The sequence below is a fragment of the Pelodiscus sinensis genome, chromosome 3 (genome assembly GCF_049634645.1).
Source record: "Pelodiscus sinensis isolate JC-2024 chromosome 3, ASM4963464v1, whole genome shotgun sequence".
Classification (NCBI taxonomy): domain Eukaryota; kingdom Metazoa; phylum Chordata; order Testudines; family Trionychidae; genus Pelodiscus; species Pelodiscus sinensis.
Genome location: NC_134713.1, coordinates 137085448 through 137108151, shown reverse-complemented (window position 1 = coordinate 137108151; position 22704 = coordinate 137085448). Strand labels below are relative to the sequence as shown.

Here is a 22704-nt window from a genome sequence, read left to right as displayed (position 1 = left end):
TTTAGGGCGTGGCCCTGTTATCTTTAGGTAAAAGTCGAAGTATTGATATAGAATTATTGAAATATAAGGCTGGAAGGTACCCAGTGAAGCCATAAGGTCCTGCTTCCTCCACTGCAGCTAATCAAAATAACCCTCTAGACTGATACCTAAGGGTTGGGCATTCTTTTTCTCTGACATTAGGTCCCACTCATTTCCAAGCAATAAAGGTAACTAGTCTTTTTTTTAACTGAAAAAGAACATTGAATTTAATCTAAGATAATTTGTTACTCCAAGTACTTCATCTTTTTCTCCTTGAATGCTTGGTTAGCCTGGTTCTCTGAAGTTTATTAGGTTTCTCTGCTAACTATGTATTCTTCTATTACTTTAGTATTTATCAACTCTGAAAAACAATTTCAGTTTTTATGTCTGATACATACTGCTTACAGTTTGAAGAGCCTCTGGATATATTTTTCAGTGTTGAAATCTCTGTTAAAAGACCAGTTTTTCAAAGGGGCATCAGTTCTCTCTGTTTACTTGCAATTAATTATCGGCCCAACTGTTGGAATATACATACAATCACAGAATAATAGAACTGGAAGGAAGTTTGAGAGTTCATCGGGTCCAATCCCCTGCACTTATAGCAGGACAAAGCACCACTAAGACTATCCCTGACAGGTATTCGTCTAACCTGCTCTTAAAAATCTCGAATGATGGAGATTCCACAACCTACCTAGGCAATTTATTCCACTGTTTAACCACCCTGACAGTTAGGAAGTTTTTCCTAATGTCCAACCTAAAACTCCCTTGCTGCAAATTAAGCCCAATACCTCTTGTCCTATATGGCTTCACAAAATATATTATGGTATTGTTAGTCCTGATTTAGTTTTTGTATTCACATTTTATTAATGAATTTTATCTGTTGTTCCTAAGCACATGAGGACAGGGGACTGGACCAGAAGATCTCCCGAGGTCCCTTCCAGTTCTATGAAACTTGGGTAGCTTAGGTGGTGGCTGATGACAAAGTTCTAAAAGAGCACCCAGTGTTGTATTACAGCCTTTGTTCAAGGGAGCTGTGTTGAAATAACTGCCTTATAGCATTTCTTTTATGTTACTGAAGCTGGCTGATCACTTTTAAAATGCAGTTATAGTTGGAGAAGTAAATATATTCTTGCTCAACTGTTCTGCTTCCTTTTTTTAATTCCAAGTCATCGCTGCTTATTTTACTGATAAAAGCTAGTTTGTACTGATTCCATTAGCAGAACAGAGCAAATACATCTCTTGAAATAAATTTAGATTGACTTCCTAACTTGTGCATTAACAGAATTGCTAGCTAAATTTCCATTATGGATTATTTTTTACCTTAAGGTCTACACCTGAATTGCACCTTAACTATTCCTGTAATGAATCCTGGTTGAGTCAAGGCCACTGTTGTTAATATGTGAAGCAGAAAGAGCACAGGTGAACTTCCAGAGCACAGGCTAAGTTGGCTGCACTGATAGTTAGGAAGGTTATCTTTTGACTTGTAAACTGAGAAACTTTGAGTCATTGAGAGATAATAAACATGTGACATCACTGAGCATTTCATGTTCACACAGAGGCATGTCCATATTGGAGGCCTTCCACCTTCTGTTTTTATGGGCTGCTTCTATTTCTCATTGTTAAAAAGTAATCTAATATATGTTGTTTATCCTCTTGTTTTGAATTGGTCAAAAATTACTGGTACCTTTTAAAATATACAGGTAAAGTAGAAAAATAAAGTACAAATCTTATTTTTGTATATATACGAATTTTGAGTTTTCTCATGCTTGGCAAAGAGTGCTGGTTAGTTTAAAGACATAGAGTTATAAAAATGATATAACAATTTGAAGTATCCATAAATGCTTGATTAAAAGTTCTGATTTCTTCTTCTGTTGTGAGTCCCACAGACTAAGTAAAAGTTTTGGGTATTTTTTTCCAAATAGATAGCAAACAATAAGGATGCACTGAGGAAAACCTGGAATCCCAAATTCACATTAAGAAGTCATTTTGATGGAATAAGAGGGCTGGCTTTCCATCCAGTTGAACCAGTCCTAATAACTGCATCAGAGGACCATACATTAAAAATGTGGAATTTACAAAAAACAGCACCAGCAAAAAAGTAAGGCTTTTCCTTATTTAAGTGTGTGTAACTCCACTAATTTCTCTCCTCTTCATTATGAAAATACTGCAATATTTCTTTTTTCTGCAGTTCCAGATAGATACTGTTGTATTATTTTACTATAAAAACTTATTTAAAGATGGTAAATTATTTAATTATATATAGTTCCGTGGCTGGGTGGGTGTACATACACGCACTTATTAATTAAAAATAATGGATAGATGAAAGATGAGATTTTTTTCTGGCCCACTCTGCACCTTATGCACTACTGGATCTTGATACATCTTCTCTGCTGGGGATTTACTGTATAGCCAGTAACTACATCACTCCTTGGAGAGTCACTAGAGTGACTGGCGGGGAGAGACCTGGCCAGAGCCTGTTGTACTCCTGCAATCCCCAGCATGCTTCTGTAAATTTACCTGGGGCTTTGACACTGGCCTTAAAATCAGTGAGCTGTAATCAGTTCCCCTCTATCTCTTTTGTGGCTTAGCAAAGTACAGAATGTGGCCTATAGAATATGCATAATCCCTCTTTTTAGGTTTGGATATATAGGGTTGTTCATGATTAGTCTGCGTCCGTTTTTTTTATTTTGGGTGCTTACAAAAATACTTTCACTATTGCTTTTTGGAAGAAAACCAAATATCAGAGAGATTGGATGGTTGGGGAAAACTTTCATATGAGTTTACAGCAATTGGACAAGTTAGAGGTTTCAGCATTCTGTTTTCAAAAAATATTTCTGGGAACACTTGTGTACTGGAAAATAAACTGAAAGCGCTTTTCTATGCTTTGGTTTAGGAGTGCCTCTCTTGATGTAGAACCTATATATACATTCAGAGCACATAGGTAAGTACACGCCTACAGACATATAGAAACATAGTTGTATTCTGAGAAATGTAGTGATTATTTGATTGAAGTAATTTTCCAGAATTGATGTCCAGCCTGGTGGGGACAGACACATAATTAGTGCTGCTTTCTTGTACTTCATGCAATTGATTTAATCATTAAATTGGTCTAACTATAATGATATTATTGGACATTGAGGTGAGGTACCGTTTTAGCCCGAGTCAAAAACAGTGTATCACATACCACCTGAAAAGTGCAGGATTTTTGTTGCAGTATATTCACTTTGTGAGTCTCAGTTAAGAGTTCTATTTGTTTGAACAAGCATTTTAATTATGACTAGAGATGAAATTGCTAATTTGATTTCTCTTCTAGTGGCCCAGTACTTTGTGTGGTAATGAGCAACAATGGTGAACAGTGTTACAGTGGAGGAACTGATGGCCTTATCCAGGCCTGGAATACGACAAACCCAAATATTGACCCCTATGATTCTTACGGTGCGTTTCTGTCATACTCACCTAGTGAATGAAAATGAGCTATCCAGTGAAAACCTGAATTACTTTTGGATTTAGCAGCTCTGTGAAATGTTTTATACAGTGGTATTCAGATTGGAAAGAAAAGGGGAACTATTGGCTTTAGCGTTTAAGGTGAGGTAATACATGCAAGCTGCAGTGTGAATCTACAGCACACCAGTTTGTTGTGCAATAACTCACCATGTAGAAAAATCATAAGTAAACTGCTACATTAGTTCTTGTACTGACTGATAGTTACTGGATGGAAAAAGGGTGAATGAAACCTACCAGTTTCACAAAGAGCAAGGGAGATTTCAAGAGACCTCTTAGAATGATGTTTCATTTATGTTTGTATGAAAGTTGGTTTTTGAAAAATGGTAAGATGATGTGCTATCAATGGCAGCTTGAAAGATTTTTATCTTCTGTTTTTTAACTTCTTGAATGTTAACTTGTTCCTCATGTAGCATAACTGCAACTTCATTTTTTTTTCCTGTTGCTTCTGTTAATGTCATACAGAAGCATGTCAATTTTCAGATTGGAAAAGGCTATGAATACATGGCACTATCCTTTCCTTTCTCATTCTCTGTGCACATAAGTAAAATATCAATGTTTCTCCCTTTCAAAGGGATTCTTAATAAAATGTATGAAAGCATTCCTATTTTTTACTTAATTGTTGGTACGTTTTGGGGGTTTTAGGGTTACGTTATTAATTAAAGATAGTTTAGTAGTGCAAAGAAACAAATTTGAATAGGATCAAGTTTGCTTGGCCTGTACTTAGAACAGACTCTCTAAGAATTGAGGGCAGCATGGTGAAAGGCGTAGAACTGCAGTTGAGAAAGGCAAACAGCTGAGGAACACTAAAGACAAGAGTGCACATTAAGGGGTCAGAGGGGAGAGAAGATTGCTTAAAATATGGGCCAGGTCTGAGCTATGTGTATAGTGAGGCTGAGTAGTTTAGTCTTGATTTAGAAATCAGTGTTAACCCTCTAAAGAGCCTCAGGGAGCAGGGAGATTACCTGGAAAGGAAGATGATTTGTGCTCCAGAGTATTTTGGATAGACAGAATGAGTAGGAAAGAAGCACAGGCCAGAAAGGAGGAGATGGCCCTAGTCAGTACAAGAGTAAGAGATTTAATGGTAGCTGTATAGATGAAGGATTGGATTTTAAGGTCAACTTTATTTACAAATACAAATTATATAATTGAATTCCAGATATCTTGATGAAATTTGAATACCATTACACTGAATATCTTCAGAGAGAGGCTCAGCCAGGCCCCCTGTTTCTAATATTTAATTCTATATACAGCCAAAAGAGTAACTTTTAATTCAGTGCCTGGTTTTCCTTTATTTACATTTTGTTTCAAAACCTGTATCCTCTGTCACTTTTTTCCCCACAGATCCTTCTGTTCTAAGAGGTGCATTTGAAGGCCACACAGATGCAGTATGGGGCTTGGTTTATAGCGGAGCACACCAGCGTTTACTATCCTGTTCAGCAGATGGCACTATACGTTTGTGGAAAACTTCAGAAATTGCTCCTGCTCTTAATATATTTAATGATAATAAAGGTACAGAATAATTTGGTATTTAAATGCACATAGCACTGCTGTTTAGACCGTCATAATTTCTATTATCTAATAGAAGCATTTTTGAAGGATTTTTAGCTTATGGAATTTTTCTGTGTGGATACTTACTCTACAGAGAAGTTTAGTTCTATCCCCAGAAGTCCCGGTTGTATAGATCCCCAATCTAGCATTACTAGAGCAAAACGGATGAAAAACTCAGATAGTAGTAGAGGCCATTGAAATAAATGGAAACTATATTTTCAGTATCTTTGAAAATCAGACCTTTCATATGTGCCTAATTAAATTTGATACCTAAATTTAAAACTTTAGGTCATTGTTTATATAGTCTTGCTTATGACCATTTTTATTTTCAGACATACTAGGGGGTTTTGCCCTCTGCTCGCTATGCTCACCTCCTCCCTCTGGCCATTTTCGCTTTTCTGAGAGAGCTTGTTGGTGCTGATGAAGTGATGATGTCATTCTGTTGCCCAGCAGGAACATTCTGTTGTCCAGCAGGAAAAACTTTTTTATATAGTGTGTGTGTGTGTGTGTGTGTGTGTGTGTGTGTGTGTGTATAGAGAGAGAGAATAAAGCAGACTACTGTCTGCTTTCATATGTAGTTTTACTGGTTGTAATTTATTTATTAGTTTTTTGTAGTAGTGATAAACTGTTGTATGGAATTACTAGAAAACTAACGTGCAAGTTATTTAACTAATTTAAATTTCTGCACAAAAAATGTAATTCTTAGTGTTAGGCTTGAGGAAATGGGAGGAAATAGTACCCACTGCCTGAAAAAATAAAAACTTCACTTACAGTGATAAACATTCTCCATTATACTCTAGATCAGGGGTGGGGAACCTAAGGCCTGCGGGATGAATGCATCCCCTGGGTTGCCTGGATCGGACCTCCCCCAGCATTGGGGATACTTGTGCTGGCACTCCAGCCCCTCCCCCCCACACACCTTCCCTGACCCCCAACTGATTTTTCTGTGGGTCAGCGGCCTCCTACCCAAAAAAGTTCCTCACCCATGCTCTCTAGATACTGTGGAACAATGGCAGCCCTTCATTAGTTCAGGTTTCAATTGAGTTTCCATTACGAATCTGATTTTTTATTTCCCCATAATGAAAATCCTCAAAGAGAGGATTATTGGCCTAAAATGGGCAAGATAGGTCTAGATTGAGGTCAGATTTTCATATCAAATTTGAAGTAAGGCATGGAAAGAAAAACCTGGATTTTGACAGCTTTAAAATAGAGGTCTTCAACAGACTGCAGTTATTCTTCTTTCTCTAGCAGAAACAAAAACAAAACCCCCAAACAAATGGGGGAAAAAAAACCCAGACCCAAACAGGTAGGTAGGTAGTGGGAATAGGAGGGGAATTGGAATTATCTACTCAGCTGTACTTCAAAATACCAGTTTCATTTCTTTCAGTCCATTTTTTGTGACTCTCCAGAATGGCTTTTCATTACTGGCAACCTAATTTAGGCTCCTTAATTGCTTCAGAGATACTGTGTTAACTGAGGCAAGGGAGCAGCTCTTCAGACCCAGGGCAAGCCAAAATAAACTTTTCAGCATAACTGATCTAGATTATCAGATTGATCTGAGCAATTCTGAACATCCTCCATGAAATAGAATTACCTTTCTCAGCATAGCTCCACTGAGAAGCTTTAATAATCTACAGAAAAGTCAGGAGCCATAATTAGTTAGTCCAAAGAATTTAATCTAGGTTTAGCAGGATATGAACATCAAGGGAGGTATGTGACATAGTAGGGGGTTCCTCCCTTCTCTCTCAGTAGAGGCACCACAGCATGGAAGGGGGGAGACCCTGTTCTGTACTTCAGCTTTTCCTCCACAGCTTTTTTGGCTATCCTAAGAAGACCTACAGGACAGCCCATATCCTCTACATGCAGGCAGTATCTCTTTGCAAGGCCTTCTTCATGAGGGCCTAGGAGGGCATGGAAATTGAGCTAGAAAGTTGGTATTCTCAGCCCCTCTGCATGTTTGTTTCCATGCAATTTGGGCGCTTTCTTAATGCCTCAGTCTACACGCCTCTCCTCTCAATGTCGTAAAGTCTACAACAGCAGGGTTCTGTTCCTTCACCTCTTGTGGAAAAGACCACAACAACAGACACTCCTTGCCCTTCTATACTGCTGACCTTGTGCTTCCCTCCTGTAAACCTCATGAAGTCTTGAGGAGTGGAAGAGGAAGATGACAGGTGACAGGAGCTTTGGGGTGCAGCTTATAAAATAGATTTGTGTCCTGCCCATGGTTTTTCATGATGAAAACTTCAAATGTATAAAAGTTTCAAATGGAAAATTAGACCTCCTCCTCCATGCTGGTGCTCTCACGTTCCACACATTCCTCCACTCTGCTCTTGAGGACTCCACCTTGGTTTCAATAATAGCGTTAAAACAACTGCAACTTTTTGTAAGTGTTTTTACCCTTTAAGTTACTTGTGTCCTCTAATTTTGTGCAATAGATGTTTTTCTTTGGGAATTTGTCTAGAGCTTCACACAAGATTTCCTTCACATGAATAGACTTTAAAGCAGAAATGCCCAAGTTCTAAATATATTCTCTGAGATAGCAAATCGACCAAATAAGTTTGTTAGTGACCATACTAGAAAATATGGGTTTAGATTCTGGGTACTTATTCTCTCTAGATAAGCCACCATTTGCTGTTCCCAGTCAATGGGAGAGGTGGAGGCGGCACCAGCAGGCAAAAGGACCACAGGGACATGCTGGCCTCTGCTTTCCACTGCTTCCATTGATCAGGAATGGCAAATCATGTCCATTTGGATTTGGGGGGTAAGGGGATGGTGCTTGTGGATGTCCGATGTCCGCAAAATGTCTCCTGTCCCACAATCAGATTTCCTTCATGGGCCACAGACTGCCCATCACTGCGCTAGATAATAAAATCTCTTATAAACTAATGCACCCCTATAAAGTATCACTTTGTATAATGACTTATATTTATTATATTATCAAGTATAAGATGACAGTGTTTCAACTGATAAGTAATGTTTTGAAAATTATATATATTTTTAGACACCATTAATAACTTTCTCCTTACGTCATAATGAAAACGATATCATTATTTATACCAAAATGTTGCCTGATTTCTTGCTTTTACCGACTAATTTGTTTTTGAAAAATGTGCTTTTCTGTAGAAATGGGAATCCCTTCTTCTGTAGACCTTGTGAGCAGTGACCCAAGCCACATGGTAGCATCATTTACTAGTGGGCACACTTGTCTTTTTAACATGGAGACCCGGCAACAAATTCTTACCTTGGAATCTAACATAGATAACAGTATGTATCAAAAATGAAAACATTTCCTTTTTGAGAGAGAAACTTTCATTGTTGTAAGCTTGTACTATTGTAGTGAAAATGAACATATGTTCACAGAAAATAGGCAAGTTGTCTGACAGATGAGATTATAAAGTGAAATGCAGTGGCTGGATTTTAAGTAGGGATGGATAATTTTATGGCTAATCATCTAGACCAGAAGCACAAGTGAACCACATATCTCTGGGGAAAAAAAGATCAGAAGAAATGCATATTTTGAACATGCATTGTATGACTCATAATTCTATTGGGTTATTTTTAAGCACTTGCAGCAATAGTAAAAATTAAAACAGGGGTATCTGGTATGGGGAAATGATAGCAAAATGCCACCTCTATGTACCCCCATACATGGATATTCTATGTAAGCATATTGATGTAGGTGTGTATGCCCGAGTGACAGTGAGTGTGCATGGCTGTCACTTCTAAAGTGCTTTGGAATTATTTAGGATAAAAGACAGTATATAAAAGTAAGTTATTACTTAGGAGAGCTTTCATTACAGTCATGTGGTAGATTTAATGCCTGTATAGAATTTTCAATCCAAAACTTGTTACAGATTTTATTTTTTCACAGGAACATATGTACAGGATTTTGCTGTAGAGATTTACCATATGTGGGTGTTGTTTTTTTTCCATAGCTGCTAACACTCCCTGCCAGATAAACAGAGTTGTCAGCCATCCAACTCTTCCTATAAGTATCACTGCCCATGAAGACAGGCACATCAAATTCTATGACAACAATACAGGTAAGTGTTTTTTCAACAGACACTGTCCTTACTAGTACAGTAATTCCTCATTTAACACTATAGATAGGTTTCAGAAAATGATTGTGTTAAGTGAAAATGTGTTATGCGGGGTCAATTTTCCCATTGAAAATAATGGAAAAGGTGGGGGTTGCATTTCAAGCGGTGGTGTCTGTTGGGACTGGGACATAAGGTTGGGGGAGAACGGGGACTGGGTTACAGCAGGGAAGGGAGGTGTTTGGCTCTGGGGAAGGAAAGGGGAGGAGAGAGGAGGAGGATTGCGTTGAGATTATGCCCATGATGGGTGTGCTGGACCCGCACTGCGTCCGGCAAGGGGGAGTCAGCGGGAAATGGCGGAGCGAGTGGCAAACCCTCCGCCGCTTTGCAGGGAGGCCAGGGAAGCCCCGCGCAGCCACCGCCAACGAGCCAACTGGGGAAATCGTGTTATTCCAGGGATGGTTGTGCAATTCAAAAAGCATTCCCTAAAAAAAAAATCATGCTATCGTGAAAACGTGTTAAGCGGGCACGTATTAAATGGGGAATAACTGTAATGTAAAACAAACATGCTCTCATAGTAATTTGTTGATAGTGCCATGAGAGAGGTCAAGGGTTGAATGACCTTTGACGCTAAACTATCCTCCCATACTGGGGAAATATTGTGGGATAGTGTTGGGAAACTTGCACTGTTGCAATCTGCAGTTTCTGGTTTTTAATGGCTCAGGTAATAGTGATTTCCCCATTTACCTTGTAGGGCTATTGAATAGACCAGTGAAAGCTCATTCTTGGGAAATTTCCCCTCATGTTGGTCTAAAATTTTCATTTGCTGATTTTTTTTTAATCTAACTCTGCCTATTAGGATCATTATAAGCAGTTAAAAGCAGTCCAGGCACCTCTGTAGGGTTGCTGAGCATGGTGCCTAGTCTCTTTGGGGAAGTGGCAGTTTTCTTTTAACTTTTTTTTTTTAAACTTTTTACTATTGCTCTGATCTCAATGGGAGTGCTCCTCTAGCAGTGTTGCTTCCAGGAAAATGTCCCCTTCTCTGGAGGCTAAGGTGTTTTGAACTCATTTTAAAGGTCTGTTCTGAGAGCTGCATTAAGGTTCCCAGTTGAGTTTTAAGGGATCCAGCTATCTGCACAGTTATGCTGTGGGGCATAGAGGCAATAATAAACAGATCTTTTCCGTGTTGAAGTAGCCATCCTTCCCATCAATTTGTGGCCCTCTTGCTATTGCCAGTTCACTCTTTCCTAAAAATTGTATTGCACGATATTAAAAAGTGTTATCTGAGCTCCTGTCAAGTGATGATAGAAGCTAGCGGAAAATATGAAAATAAATACAATTATTTAAAATTGAACAGAGAGACCAAAAACCTTAACTTTAGTCCTATTTTCTTTCCTATTACATGTAAATTTCCTTCCACAATAGAAGAAAATATTTGATAGATAAACCCACAATTTTGTTTTGTTTTTTTACATGAAGCAATTGCTGTAATAACCAAAAAAGCCATGCATTCCAAGACTGATTCAGTTTTGGAATGGTTGAAGGCACTCAACTATATTTACCCAAAAAATGGATGATTGCCTACATATTGTTGTGGCTTACTGCTGACTTATAAGTCGGTCAGAAAGCAAAGACATGAATAGACATCTGTCAGGGATGGTGTAGATGGAGCTTGGTCCTGCCTTGAGGGCGGGGGGCTGGACTCGATGACCTCTCGAGGTCCCTTTCAGTCCTATGATTCTATAGGAACTCTGGCTACAGCATCTGCTCAGGGGAAAGTATTTGTATGTTACAGCCCACAAGAAAGATGTTGTATACACAATGCAATAGATAAACAGAGATGTTGACTTGAGAACTGTTGATCCCCTGAGCAAGTGAACAATTTAAAATGACTTGATACAAAACTGTATTAAGCCCAATCATGAGAGAGTATTTTCCTTTAATATAAAATAAAATGTGACAGGCTCCAATCAATGAGAAAAAGCAGTCGACAGAATTAAAATGTTTATTCTCTTGCAGATTCTTTGGGGCCAGACAAAGTAATTTGCCGTAATATGTTGAATTATGAAAATGAACTGTAGAAAAATAATATGGATAATCTTTTCTTTCAAAGGAAAACTGATCCACGCAATGGTAGCCCACTTAGATGCAGTCACAAGTTTAGCTGTTGATCCTAATGGCTTGTATTTGATGTCTGGCAGTAAGTACATCAAATGTTAACCTCCTCCTTTATCATAATAACTTCAATGTTCTCTACAATTGAGAAAACATATTTCTTTTTTTTTTTTCCTATATAGGCCATGACTGTTCAATTCGCTTATGGAATCTTGAAAGCAAAACCTGTATTCAAGAATTTACTGCTCATCGCAAAAAATTTGATGAGTCTATTCATGATGTGGCATTCCATCCATCCAAATGTTATATTGCCAGTGCAGGAGCAGATGCTCTGGCTAAGGTCTTCGTATGACACAGTGCTTCCCTTTCAACTCTAGCTCTTGAACATTTAACCCGATGCACAAAAGAGAGGAAGACCTGGGCAAGAATCTTCATTTCATGCCCTGTAATTCAGAGAATGTTTATAATGGTGTAGTTTTTGCAGGATGCTCTTTTCTAAATTAAGGGGTTTTGGGGGTTTCTGCAAGCTCAGCTGGTGCTGAGCACTTGGAAATTCTCAAACATCAATACAAGAACCGCTTTTATTTCTGAGGGTGTAAGTATTCGTCCAGGCAGGCCTTGGGCGACAGATAAGTCTCTGTATTCTCTGCACATGAAGCGGGAAACATTAGAGGGATGGGCAAGTAAATAATTGGCATGATTGCTGCAGAAGAAGATCGAGGAGGGGTACTTCCAAGTGTGTTTCTCATCAAGGAGTCATATAAACTGCGTACTTAAGTAACATAAAAAGGTGACTATTCACATGCCCATTGGGTTACCATGTGAAGTTCACTTGTTCATCCCTTTGATATTAATGACTAGATGGTGTTTAGAGGAAAGTAGCTGATAGTTAATCTTAATCCACCTGGCTGCTAACTAACAAAAGGTAAATTTTGTTAAAAGGAAAAAATTACTAATGTTTAAAAATTATTAGTGCAGTAACCTTTTGTTAAATCTATTATGTTATACAAATATATACTTTGCAGAAAAAAATACATTTTATTAATTTTGTGAAAGAATATGGTAGTAAGTGGCTAGAAACTTAGCCCGTAGTCTAGTTCACAGTAAAGGAGACTGGCTGAAAACAGTCTATATATACTGTAATAAGGGATTTAATTTATTCAATTTTATAATACTGTTTATTGTTGGTCAGGCACAAGAAATTGTAATAAAACATCCTACCGCAACCTCTAGCAGAGTTTAGTCAATATGTCTTCATTTCTTCCTGTTTTACCAAAAAAAAAAAAAAAGGCTGCCACTGTGGATGAAAATCATGATTTCATTTTAAGCGTGGATTCATAGTGCTCTGTTGAGCCTTGCTATCAGATTAATGTGGACTTTACAAAGTTCCATCAGTTTAAAATTCTGCTACTTCCAGAGGAAGTCCCTAACTTTCAAACCGTTAGAACTTTTGAAATGTTCCCCCTGTATAGAGCATACTGTGTCATGTATCTTCAAAGTGTGGTTATGTGAAAAATGACTTTAAAAATGCCACTCAGCATTTTACTCAGCAGATCTGGTTGCTAGGTATATTCACAGGATATATGTTTACTTGTGTGACCGAAATAAGTTTGCTGCTTTTTAGTCCTGTTGTCTCTGCAGGACCATCCCAAGGGTGAAGAGAGTAAGGTGGATTCTGTTCTATTGAGCATCATCAGACTTTACCTTTCTTTAAATCCATTTAAGGCAGTGGGATCCTTAGTTCCTCTGGTGGAATGTAATTAGTTCTGCAGATTCTTTAGTAATGATGGTGATATGATTGAGAAGGAAAGAACACAGCATGACTCTCCGATTCCAGGTAGAATTTGGCTAGAAGTTAATAAATCTTGTGTTGTAAACTGACAAATGGAAAATTAGGAATAATTGAGGCACAGAAAACATAGGACACAATGCTATTTTTAGAGTGACTTTTCAGAGCAGAACCACACTTGAGCAGAACTGCCCATTGATTACAATGGGGAGTTTAGATTAACACTCAATGCCATTCCATTGCTTTATGATAAAAGGTTGCCCCAGACTGTGAGCCTGCAGTGTACTATATTTAATGCGGAATACCTTTTACTGCTCTGAATATTCAGATATTTGTTTGTGATATCGATGTACAATATATTTCCATTAAATGACATTAGAATTTTACCATGGAACAGATTAGTATAATAATACAAATTATTTAGTTTTATATTATTAAAAAAAAGAGGGAATCTGGCTGAAAAACTGAGCATTCAACTTTGTGAAGTCATTTGTGTACTTGACTCTTGTTCGTTCAGTGTCACTATTTTATTTCTTTTTGGAAAGGAAATTACAAAGGTTTATTTGAAAAATTCTAAAAGTTATGTATATTAAATGTGTATATATATATATTGTAAACATGTATTAAATATGTCTTGTAAGGGAAGACTTCATGGGTGCATTTTAATGTTTTAGTATTAAGAGTTCTTCTCAATTTGTGTATACAAAGGATAATGCTAAGTATGAAATGAATGTTGTGCCGTTTGCTTACAAAATATTAAACATAATTAAGGTGTTTAGATTGCTGTACATAAAACTAATAGGCCAGCATGCTTGTTTTTAAAGACTGTGGTTTTAACTGATTAAAAGTTGAATGTAAGAAACAGCGGCTATTCAAATGTGAATTGAAAGATGTTCCATTCTTACTGTTGAGCTCTTGTTCAAACTGAAAAGTGAATCTTTTAAAGCTGGCAATAGCTAGAAGATGAGGTGCCTTTAAAAAAACAAATGTAGCCTTACAAAGAGGTTGTGGAGTATATATTTTTGTGCTTATCTTCATAATTGATGTTAATGTCTTTTTTTACTGTTATCTGTTCACATACTTGCGGGACGGCAGGATACTTGTGCATGAGCCTGTTAGCTCTTTTGAACATTGTCATACTCATAGAGATTAGAGATGGAAAAGACTGCTTAGGCTGTCTGTCCCATCCACCTGTGGAAGTGGGATTGTCACCTGTCATGCATTTTAATAGTTTTGACCAGTGAAGCGTCATATATGTTCCACATGATTAGGCTCTCATTACTTCCCTTGGAAGACTATGCTGATGCTTAGATGGCTCACTACTGAAAAGTTTTACTTGATACTAAGTCTAAATATTTCTTTTCTTAATTTTATCCCATTATTCCAATTAGTAGTCTGTACTGAATAGATCCTCTCCATGCTTGGTATTGATACCCTGCAGGTATCTATACACACTTATATTGTCTCAGGCAAGCTTATACATGTTAGCTCTTTTGTCACAAGTAAACTCTCTGCAACCCCTGATCATTTTCATATCTATTCTCTGTAGTCCTATCAGTTTGTCAGTGTATTTCTTCATAACTTGTTGTCCCAAACTGCGAACACCATTCCGGATGCTGCAGGGCCATCAGCACTAGTATAGAAAGAGTCTGTTAACTTCTGTGTTCTGTGATGTGAGGCCTTTGCATGTAGAACTCAGTTGTACTGGCCTTTCTGCTGCTGTGTCAGATTGCAAACTCAAATCTCATTTATATCTGCCATCTTCTTCACTTAGTTTTCAGAATTACTGCTTCCCCGGTTGTTGTTTCCTCCTTAGTTATGTCTACTTCTCCAGATTCAGTATAGTCTGTAAATTTTGTTAATGTATATCAGCCCTAATGAAAATACTCACAGAATTTGACCCAACTCTGATCCTTGCAGTATCTCCACTAAACGTTTCCATGTAACTTAATGCATTTTACCCTTATGCCTTTTCCACATCAGATTCACATGGCAATTTTGTGTCCTTTCATAGACATTTCAGTATAGGTTAACCTGTGTTCATTATTTTTGTTTTTGGTAAAAGTCCCGTTGAAAGGAGAAACTGCAATTCCTTATCTGGTGAAAACGATCTGTAAGGTTTACACATCCTCATTTTCACTTCCAATTTAAAAAGATAAACCATGTGCTGTTTAGGTGTTTGATTCAGCTAACTAAAATACTTCCTTGTGCAAAATGGATTAGACTAGTTTGGAACACACTTTAGATTAAAAGTAAAGGAAATATTTCCCATAATATTTATAGTGGCCTATCCAGTGCTTTTTATGTACCTTGAAGACAAACCTCTGTTATGCCTGGTAAAAGCAAAACAGAGTATTAAAAGGCTTTTTCATGTATGTTGTTTATAGAAGTCACCTATGACTACCATGATTTTCAGATCACATTTAAGTTTTTCATTTCACAAAATATTTTTTTAAGAAAGAACTCTTTAAAATGAACCTCATTTTCTATAGTTCTTTGTTTTTAGGATATTACAGTTTAAGTATTCCCAGGAGTAATATGGTGCGTAATTGTTCAGTATTCAGTATTAAAAAATTAAATAGATGTAGAAGCTGCAAATTCCAAATAAATAAAAACTTATCCTTTTCAATAAAACTAAAGTGGTAAAACAATTTCTTTTCTTCAATACATCAGTGTGAACTCATCCCAGATTTTTCTAAATCGCAGTTGCTTTAACCATTTGATGTAGGGAATTCCATAAACTATGCATTAATGTAAAATATATACATCATATTTTGATAGGAACACTGTTCCCAGCCTGTTACTCGAATCCATCCTGAAGGAAACCAAAAATTCATTAGCAAGCCTAAAAATCATATCACACATCTTTTCCATGCCCTTCTAAAGACTTTTCTGAAATGAATCTTTCAAATTGTATGAAGTCTGCTCATCACTGGTTGCAGGATATCTTAAGGCTCAACTTTAAATTATAAATTTTGCCCTTTTGTGCCAAAATACAAACTATAGTTTGTTCAAATGTTAAATTATACCACTAGAGTAGGGGCATCAAAAGATTTATAGTATCTGATAATAAAATCTTTAAAGCTAAAACTCGATGTTTTGTTAATTTTAAAGTTTAATCTAACTTTGACTCTTACTTCTCAGAGACTTCTGTGTGACCACAATGAGCTTCAAATTAAGCACATATGCAAGAATCTGTATTATCAGGTCATAATGAAGTTAATAGGTTAATTGTTCCATATATTGTGGTAGGGTTAGAACTTAATTGCAAAGGAGGGAGTGTAGGACTGTTTTTCAGCCTTATTTCTGAATGCCTATGATTTTGTGGATTTTGACCATGACGGCAATGTTATATAATTAACGAATAAAAATAAATGTATTGTTTGTGCCATTCTGAGCTTAACTTTAGAATATATTTTGCTTTGTTTACAAGTGAAGCTTGTAGGTGATATATACTAAAGTATGCTATAGCTTTTTATTTTGAAATGCAAATGAGCTATGAATAGGAGCAACGGTTCAAAGAAATAGTTTATGAATATGTATATATTGCAGATAGGTGAAATTGAATTCTTCAAATGGAATATACAAAATTCATGGAAATAACTGTGGGAATACTATCCTAACTATAATGCAACATTCAGAATTACATTCTGAAATCTGAGACTGCTAAATTAAAAATTATTTGGCCACAGCTACTAAAAAGAGAAAAATCAGACATGCAATTAAGACATGCACATATAGTATTGTTATTAGGAAGATTTGTACCTTGTAACATAGTTAATTATGTCTTGGACTTTTCCTGATTTCAAAGCTGCAGTCAAATTAACAATTTCTGATTTGTTTTTTGACAGCTGTTGCTGCTCCTTGAGGCAGATATTTCAGATAGTGTCCCATCCCATAAGGATTTGAAAACTCACATTTTATCTGTGATAGAAATGTAGCCGTGTTAGTCTGGTGTAGCTGAAACAAAATACAGGACTATGTAGCACTTTAAAGACTAACACTTCCTTCCCTCCCCCTCCCCCCGCATCCCCCTTCTGTTCTGAAATGTGATTTGTCCTTTTCATATGTGTTCATTTTTTTAAATTGTATCCTTTGGTATATATGGTTGTGATTATTTTCTTCCACTATTTGATCTGAGGAAGTGGGTCTGGCCCACGAAAGCTCATCATCTAATAAACCATCTTGCTAGTCTTTAAAGTGCTACATAGTCCTGTATTTTGTTTTAACATTTTATCTGACATTTGTTGTGTACTTTGTGGAGCAGGCTACACTGAAAAGTAACATAACTTGATTTTTTTGTATAAATGGTTTTAAGTTTATAGAGCAACACTGGTAATGATAAATTGCACATAATCTGCTAATCAAACCCCTTACATAGTCAAGTACAACTCAGCATGACTAAGGATGACAATATTCAGATAATAGACAATATTTTACCCATCAGGCTCCCTGTGGTGTTTGTCTACAAACCAGAAAAAGGGTAGTTGGAGGGAAACTGAATTTTGAAAGGTGGCATGACAAGGAAAGGAAATAGGGTATGTCTACACTAGCTCAGTAGTTCGAGCTAGGTAGGCAAATGAGGGCAACCAGAGTTGCAAATGAAGCCAGAGTTGCAAATTTAAATATCGCGGGCTTCATTTGCATCTTCCCGGGTGCCGCCATTTTTAAATCCCCCTTAGTCCGAACTCCATGCCCGTAGCTACGCGTGGCACGGAGTAGGTAGTTCAAATTAGGATCTCTAATTCGAACTACCGGTACACCTCATTCCATTTATTTAAATCCCGGGCTTCATTTGCAACTCCGGTTACCCTCATTTGCCTACCTAGCTCAAACTACCGAGCTAGTGTAGACATACCCTAAATAAGCCAAGTTTAGGATGGAGAAAAATTAAGGCATGAGCTAGTTCGAACTGATATGTTTGTGATCCTTATTCAGGCAAGTATTCCTGTTCAGTCAATGGGTTTGCTACTGTTAGTGAAAATCTAGTGAAATCAACCTTTTAGGTGATGTATGACTTCTTGTTTACTAACATAACTATTTGCTGAGTATCCACCTTTTTCATGGTCTTGTTTATTGTTACCATTTGGATCTCTTCCATAAACTATACATTTGCACCTGTTGTTGACGTCCTCTTTTGGAAGGTGAATTACATTGAATAACAATGACTTCCTGTTCAGACACTTTTCCTAAAGGATAGGTGGGATTTCAGATCTCCAGGACTATAGCATCTGAGTTTTCATTCTTTAAAACAAAAAAGCTTTGGGCCTAGCTATTTTTAGTTTAGTTTCTTATTTTAGTGAATTTTCTTTTTGTTTTTAATCTTACCTGCTGACTTAACCATGTTGCTTGAAGTCTGTCTGAAACCTGAGAAGTGCTGTACAATGTGAGACCTTGCTTTGTGACACCTTTGCTCATCTCAGTATAAATCCCCTTGAATGGTGCAACTGAGGGTTCTATTCTAGGATTGCAGTGTTGTTGTAGCTGTGTCAGTCCCAGGATAGTAAAGAGGCCAGATGGGTGAGGTAATGTCTTGTACTGAACCAACTTCTGTTGGGGAAAGACACATCTTTTTTCCTTTTCTATTTTTCCTTCCGTTCCTGAGGAAAAGCTCTGTGGCGCGCGAAAGCTTCTCTCTTTCACCAACAGAAGTTGGTCCAGTACAAGGTATTACCTCAGTTTCCTAGTTTTAATCCTCTCGTTTTCAGTAAATACACATTGTCACCATGGACAAACCCATATTGTAGCTAGATTAAAAAATATATACTTTGATGCAGGTATCTACTTGAGCTAGTGTGTTTTTTAAAATCAGTTTGACCCTGTCTACACTTGCAAGCCATGTTATGACCCAGTAAGACCACAACCACGTTTACACCGTGATTAAGCGTGTTTATTAAACTATTCAAAGCCCTGTGTTGACAAGGCCTAAAGGTCCTGTTTTGTTTGTATTCGTTCACCTTGACTTGCAGGTTTCCAAAATTACTTGCACAGTCTGAGAAGTCCTTGGTCCTAGCAAAAATGTCTTAATCTTGAAAGGTTAAGAAAAGAGTTACACAGCTGGATTTGAACTTTTCTAAAAGGGAAAGGGATAATTTCTTGCCAAACCAAATATAGTCATTTCTTTTCTGGCTTCCTTACTAAAAGTAACCAAAAATATTATATAAGGGATAAATGATGGGACTGCAGGCTGCTGTTTCTCCATTAAGAATTTATTTTTTTTATTCTTTCACTGAAATTGTGATCTTTAAATGTAGTTAGTTTTGGGCACTATACATTTAAAAATGTTTAATCTCAGACAAGGATTTACAGCAAATCTAAATAGATTTAATTTCAGCATTAACAATCTGGAGCAACTGAGGCTACGTCTAGATTGCACTCTAAAATAAAAATATGCAATTAACGCTATGCAAATTGCGTATTTTTTTTAATTTAATTTCAAAAGAGGCTATTTCGAAGTTTGGCGCGTCTACATGGTGCCAAATTTCAAAATAAAGTGCTCTTTCAAGCCATCATTCCTCGTACAACGAGGTTTACAGGGATGGTAAAAGAGTGCGTCCATTATTTTGAAATTTTTTTTTAAATAGCGGACACATTCCTTGGATGCAGCCTTACTATTTCGGGATACTTCCGGTATCCCGAAATAGAAATTCAGACTAGACTTATCATTACTGTTGAAAACACAAACAGAATATATTGACAATTAACATGTAGGTTTGAAGCCTGAGTGGATTGACAGGGAGTCTTGTACTAGATGCAGTGGTATTCTTAAATTGCGTATCTCTGCAATAAAGAGAATACAGGATAATAAAGCTATTATTCAGTGTAATATTTTCTATTAATTATAGGTGTACTTAAAATGGCTATTCATTAGTAATGCCCAATGCTTGCAATATAACTTGCATGAATATCTCAATTAGTTTCTTAGAGACACTTAAAGTAGTCTATCAAAGAAATTTATTTGCCTCTGGAACGAATACTACTCGTAGATGAAACTCAAGTAATTTTAATTTTCACTTTTCACTATTAATGCAGTTTGCTTTTTGTTTTTATTCCTTTACTTCATTCCCCCCACTCAAAAACAAAGACAGCTGCGGGCCCAAATATAATCTGGCAATTCCCCTTTTTAAAGTATATATTGCAGGTGATGACTATACAATATTGGTAACTGCAACTGCCACTTACCTTCTGCTGCTACAAAGTAAAAGGGTGCCAGTTACTAAGAGTAATGTGGAAGCACATTCTTGAAAACCAACAGGGGTAAAGATTAAGCATGCATGTTACTTTTGTGGTTTTATGTTGCATACTTCTGAGTGTCCTGAATGACTACTTTGGTGTTAGTTTCAAACTGCAGGTGCTTTGTGAAATGGTGGCTCAGATGGAAAATAATCTATTTGGAGTAATTCTGTCAGTTTGTGTCTATGGTTTAGTATTGATTATGTAAAAGTTATAAACATGCTAATTTGTTGGTATATACTACTCTTTTCTACACAGTGAATTATTTTAAAAATGAAATATCCATTTTAAAATTTGCGAAGTAACTAGTTCCCCAATAAGAAGTATCCGTAAAGTACAAATGCTCTGTAATTTGAGAGAGGTTTTCTTGCATACATGGGTGTGGGAAGGGGGAAATTTAACTACTTGTGTTAAACCCTACAATTGTGAGATGTTTTCACCACCAAACAGGCAAGAAGTATTTTATATTAAAATGAAAGTGTTGTATTATCAATTAAAAGTTTAGGGTCATTTCAGAGCTTCATTTCCTACATATGCATACAAAATTGCAAAATTTGAAAAGTCAGAAGGCAGTCATTTAAAACCTATTTGTATATTTTGGGCTATCTCAATAGGAGCTTTCTAAGTTTTCTGTTTTTATGAAATGCAATGAAACTATTGGTTGTGGAACGTACTGGGTCCATTGTGCTTGGTTACATAGCTTGTCTGATAAGCCAATTATGTTGTTAAAATTATATAGCTCTGCTTATGTTGTGCAATTTAAAATGTCAACATTGAGGAAATCATGTAGGAATGTATTGATATGGCAGTAGTGAAGTGGGATCTGTGTATACTGTACCCACATTCTGACCAGAGCAAAATCACACGGACTTCCAGAAATAAGCAATGGTTTTTAAGAGGAGCTTTATTTAATGTTGCAGCAAGTAAATGTTATTTGTACCATATACTTGTATATGTAAATTGGGTGCTAATAAATACTATTTTTCAACATTTTGCATCATGTCCATAACTTTGCCATAAGACTTCCATAGGCCTATAGTGTGTGAGGACACACCAGAACAACCCTACAGATTAGCACATCCCATTGTGTTGCCATGCTAGTATCATCTGATTTTTTTTTTTTAATTTGACCTTAGCAAGAGCAATTATTCTATTCCTGGGCCTAGTATTCTTTCCCTTTTCATTCTTTGCACTTGGTCTGCATTCCATGTGCTGCTGTTTCTGACGCTTTAGTCTGGACACTGTATAGCAGTGTTTCTTAAACTTTTTAAGACCGAGGAACACCAAACAATATTTTTATGGGAAATACCAAGGTGTTTTTGTTGAGCCAAAAAAAAGGGGGGGGGAGTGGAGCGGGGGGAGTAATTGAGCAAAAAAAAAAAAAAAAAAAAAATCGCCTCCCCCTGTAAGGGCGGCCATTTTGAACTGTGTTGTTCTCCGTGGCACACCTCTGACTGCCTCATAGCACACCAGTGTGCCACAGAACACAGTTTAAGAAACACTGCCTTACAGCTTATGCCATACTTAATGCACTCAGCAGCTGCACTGGCAGTGAGATGTGCATTATTCCAAGAGAGTAATGCCCTTGTGCAGGAAACACACGGAAGGAACCCAGTGCGCTTCAATCTTGCCTTCTCTAACAGACAACAGCATGGATATCAAATTGAACAGAGAAACTTGTTAGCAAACCTATCCTGCTTCCTCTGAGTTCAGAGTCTGGAGGAGAAGAGCCCTAAGCTCCTTTCAGTGGGTGAGAGAATAGTTCCTCTTCCCAATCCCATCGACTGTAAGAAAACAGGAATTGCCAGAACAGGACAATGGTGTGTTTAGCCAGTATCTGGTTTCCAGCTATGGCCAGTATCAGATGTTTCAGTGGAAAGTATAAAATATTCTTATGAACAATTTAGCAGTAACTCGCCCACATGGGGAACTTTCTGTCCAAGCCAACTACAGGTAGGGCATTGTGAACTGAAGCATGAGGGTCTAATTATCCCTTCCTAGTTGGTGTAGCCCATGGAAACTTATTGGTTTGGCCATGATAACCATTGTTATGGTTGGTAGTATGTATGTTTTGACTAATGAACATGTATAGTGTGGACATTTTGAAAGTAGGGAAACTAACCAAAATTCTATCGTGATTACTGCTGGTTAAAAATTAACCTAGGCAATGTTTAGTAGAGCCCCAGAAAGAAGGGGAAACCTCTGTAGAAGATTCTACCCACCTACCTTGCCTTTTAGTATGACTAAGAGCTAGATGTGAACAATGTGGCTGCGACAGTCCTAAATCTAACGTCCCCCCAAGGATCAGTCCTGTCTTGTTCTGTTCAACAGGTAGATACTGCTGCATGAGGTGAATGAGACTTTGTGGGCTATCTATAATGCCACCAGCCTAGACAATTTTGCACTGCTGCTGCCTCGCAGCCTGGTATATTTCAGAACCTGAATGAAAAATAGCTGGCT

General features: G+C 37.2%; 1 protein-coding gene across 3 annotated transcripts in view; it reads left to right on the top strand.

Moving 5' to 3' along the window:
- STRN (striatin) overlaps positions 1-21234 on the top strand; it is an 88351-nt gene extending 67117 nt beyond the window's left edge. For all 3 annotated transcript variants that reach the window (XM_075924958.1, XM_075924957.1, XM_075924956.1), the window contains 8 exons: positions 1941-2116; positions 2912-2959; positions 3332-3453; positions 4864-5031; positions 8194-8334; positions 9006-9113; positions 11221-11307; positions 11405-21234. In XM_075924958.1, coding sequence (XP_075781073.1) covers positions 1941-2116; positions 2912-2959; positions 3332-3453; positions 4864-5031; positions 8194-8334; positions 9006-9113; positions 11221-11307; positions 11405-11574 — 1020 coding nt within the window. In that variant the 3' untranslated portion in view covers positions 11575-21234. The remainder of the gene's footprint in view (positions 1-1940; positions 2117-2911; positions 2960-3331; positions 3454-4863; positions 5032-8193; positions 8335-9005; positions 9114-11220; positions 11308-11404) is intronic.
- Positions 21235-22704: the final 1470 nt, after the last annotated feature.